The sequence below is a fragment of the Mesitornis unicolor genome, unplaced genomic scaffold (genome assembly GCF_000695765.1).
Source record: "Mesitornis unicolor isolate BGI_N332 unplaced genomic scaffold, ASM69576v1 scaffold9813, whole genome shotgun sequence".
NCBI classification, from domain to species: Eukaryota; Metazoa; Chordata; class Aves; order Mesitornithiformes; family Mesitornithidae; genus Mesitornis; species Mesitornis unicolor.
In genome coordinates, this window is record NW_010172560.1 from 320 (window position 1) to 3,386 (window position 3,067).

The window sequence follows — 3,067 nt, forward strand, 5'->3', positions numbered from 1 at the left end:
GAGGGGCGTCCTGGGCTGGCAGAGGAGAGTGTCCAAGAGATAAAGCCTGCTTGAGCACGCAGAGGCTGGGTCTGTGCTTGCCTGGACAGAGGGGCGCAGGTGGCTGCAGACCGGGGAGAGAGGTGCTGGAGGGGACAGCCCATCTCAGAGGCACTGGTGGGATAGTGCAGCTTTGCACGGGGCCATTGTCGAGGGCGGGAGGGTCGGCTTCTGGGCTACAAAGAAACCTCTGAATCGCTGTTGGGAGAGCATGGTGTGGGGGCAGCGCGGTCCTTGGACAGTGCTAGGGTGGGCACAGACCTCTGGGCTTCTGGGAGTGGCTGCCCAAAGGGTGCCCGCAGGAGCTGGTGGTGGGCTGCTGTGGGACTCTGCTCACCTCTCCTCACCGTCCCACAACACAAGTAAAAGACACAGTTATTTGTTTTCTGCAGGGCCCCTGCCAGAATCTCACCTGCTTCCCGCCTGACATCAAGTGCTTTGGGACCTGTGACCAGGGCTTAGTGCCAGTCCCGCTGATCTGGAACCAGAGCATCGTGCAGCAGCCGGTCTCCTTCCCTGATCTGGTGCCACTCTACAACAAGTTCTCCCGGGACTTCATCGCCGACTGCGCGCGACAAGGCCTCCCCTTCCTGCTCTACTACGCCTCCCATGTAGGAGCGGGGGGCTGCTTCGGGCCCAAGGGTGGGGAAGGGAGCCTCTGTGCTGTGAGGAGAGCAGGGAAGCATCTCTGCTTCTGCAGCCCCAGGGCCGTGCTGAGCAGTCAGCACCTGCCCCCAGCTGCCCTGCGGTTGCTGGTCCCACGCCTAGGTCTCGTGGCAGCACCGTTCTGATCATGTTCCTGGGCTGCTGCTCCCTGGAGCTTTGTCCACTCCTTTGGGTCCAGAGTCCACCCAGGAAAACTTCCTACTCAAGGCTCCACACCCTCTCCTGGGGCTCAGCTCCTTTGTGCCATTTCTGAGCTTGGGGTGAAGCCTCCTGTCATCTCATGGGTGTTGTCACATAACTCCATGTCTCAGCTGGGTGTTCACTGTCCCCTGGGGAGCGTGGAAGCAGACACAGCTCTGGGGAAGTGCGTGTAGCAGCTTTCTCTGCCCTTTCTCCAGCACACACACTACCCCCAGTTCGCAAGCCGGGAGTACGCAGGGCAGTCGCGGCGTGGGCCGTTTGGTGATGCGCTCTCGGAGTTCGATGGGTCGGTGGGACAGCTGCTGCAGGCGCTGCAGGAAAATGGTCTTGCAAACACAACCTTGGTGTTTTTCACCTCTGACAACGGGTGAGTGGTCTCTCTTCATCACTGGTAAGATTCTGCTGCTGTGGTACAGGGGAACTGGAAGGAAGCACTGGTGGCTGGGGCAAAAGGGACGTGGTGTGGCAGACCCCAGGGACCTGAAGTGAGGTGAGAGGTGGACGCTGCTCCGGAGAGGACCCAGCGTGTGATCTCTTCCTTGTTCCTGTGGCTCAGCTGGTGTGGCAGAAACCTTGTGGGTTTCAGGCCAGGAGCCCACAGGAGCCCCAGTTTACCCCAATTTCCTAAATATTCCCTTTGTGGGTGGCATTGGTCTCTGGTGCCCTGCTTGGGCATCTTGCACACCTTGGCAGCTTCACCTGCCCCACACCTTGCAGGGCTGAGGAAGACGGCAGTGTCACTCACTGGCACCATGTCTCTCTTGTTGTGGCCTGCTTGGCAGCACCAGGGAAGAGGCGTCGTGACCCTGTGAAGCTGATGGTGGGTGTTTCTTCTCTCTCGCAGCCCCTCCACCATGCGGATGGCACACGGGGGCAGTTCTGGCCTCCTGAAGTGTGGGAAGGGCACAACGTACGAAGGTGGCATGCGGGAACCAGCCATGGCGTATTGGCCAGGCCGCATCGCTCCAGGTGAGACTTGCATTGCTTGTGCCTTCTGTGTGCTGATGCCAGGCGAGGCAGGGTGTCGTGAAAGCTCAGCTGCCCCGGGACAAGCAGAGGGCGGAGAGAAGTGGGGCTGGGAGTGGGATCAGGTGCTTGAAGCTCTCCTTGTCCCTTGCTGTGGGGGGTGACAGGAGTGACGCATGAGCTGGCGAGCACCCTGGACATCCTGCCCACCCTGGCTGGCCTGGCTGGAGCAGCTCTGCCCAGAGTCACCCTGGATGGCTACGACCTGAGTCCAGTGCTGTTTGGGGCTGGGAAGGTGAGTCCCGTGGGCCGGTTCAGCTGGCGCTGGGTGTGGGGGTGGAGCTGCGTGCCTGAGGAGCAGAACTGGCCGGGGTCAGGGGAGCTCCCTAGGCTGGGGTCTCTTTTGCCTGGCTGGGGCTGTGCTGTGGGGTTCTTGGGCTGTCCCAAGCTGCTCTGCTCCAGCACCCACCACGGGCTGCCCAGCCAAACCCCTGTGGATGGGCAGAGCCCCAGCGGCTCTGAGCAGGGAGCAGACACGATGCTGCTGCTCATCAGCTTCCTCCTCTGCCCATGCTCTGGCTGTGGTGTCAGGGCTCCTGAGCAGCTCCCAGGGGTCTGCCTGGTCCTGCTTCGGGCTCTTCCTCAACCTTGGTGCTGCGGGGGTGAGCTCAGCTCCACTGCTCCCGCAGAGTCCCCGCCAGGTGATGTTCTTCTACCCGCCGTCCCCTGACCCGCTGCACGGCCCCTTCGCCGTCAGGCTTGGCAAGTACAAGGCCCATTTCTTCACACAAGGTCAGTGCTGCCTCCCCTCCTCTGTATGGGATGCTTTGTGAGGTCCTGCACGGTTTTGCTGTGCAGAGCCCAAAGAGAAGCAGCTGAGCTGTGCCTGGGGGTTTCTTTTGCAGGTTCCTTTCACAGCGATACGACCCCAGACCAGGCCTGCCACGGGCTGACTCCCCTGCCCCTCACTTGCCCCCGCTGCTCTTCGACCTGGAGTCAGACCCTGCTGAGAACTATGATCTGCTGCAGAGCAGCGCAGAGCCAGAGTTGCTGCAGGTGCTGCAGGAGATCAAACTGCAGAAAGTGCTCTTTGAGCAGCGCATGGAGTTTGGGGAGAGCCAGATCAGAAAGGGCAGGGATCCCGCCCTGCAGCCCTGCTGCGTGCCAAACTGCACCCCTAAGCCTTCCTGCTGCC

At 61.4% G+C, this 3,067-nt stretch overlaps 1 protein-coding gene across 1 annotated transcript in view; it reads left to right on the top strand.

Annotated features, from left to right (window-relative positions):
- LOC104537520 (arylsulfatase A-like) overlaps window positions 1–3,064 on the top strand; it is a gene marked incomplete at both ends in the record, with an annotated part of 3,315 nt that extends 251 nt beyond the window's left edge. The window contains 8 exon segments of the mRNA XM_010180424.1: window positions 90–156; window positions 432–650; window positions 1,104–1,273; window positions 1,751–1,875; window positions 2,040–2,167; window positions 2,562–2,664; window positions 2,778–2,834; window positions 2,837–3,064. Coding sequence (XP_010178726.1) covers window positions 90–156; window positions 432–650; window positions 1,104–1,273; window positions 1,751–1,875; window positions 2,040–2,167; window positions 2,562–2,664; window positions 2,778–2,834; window positions 2,837–3,064 — 1,097 coding nt within the window.
- Window positions 3,065–3,067: the final 3 nt, after the last annotated feature.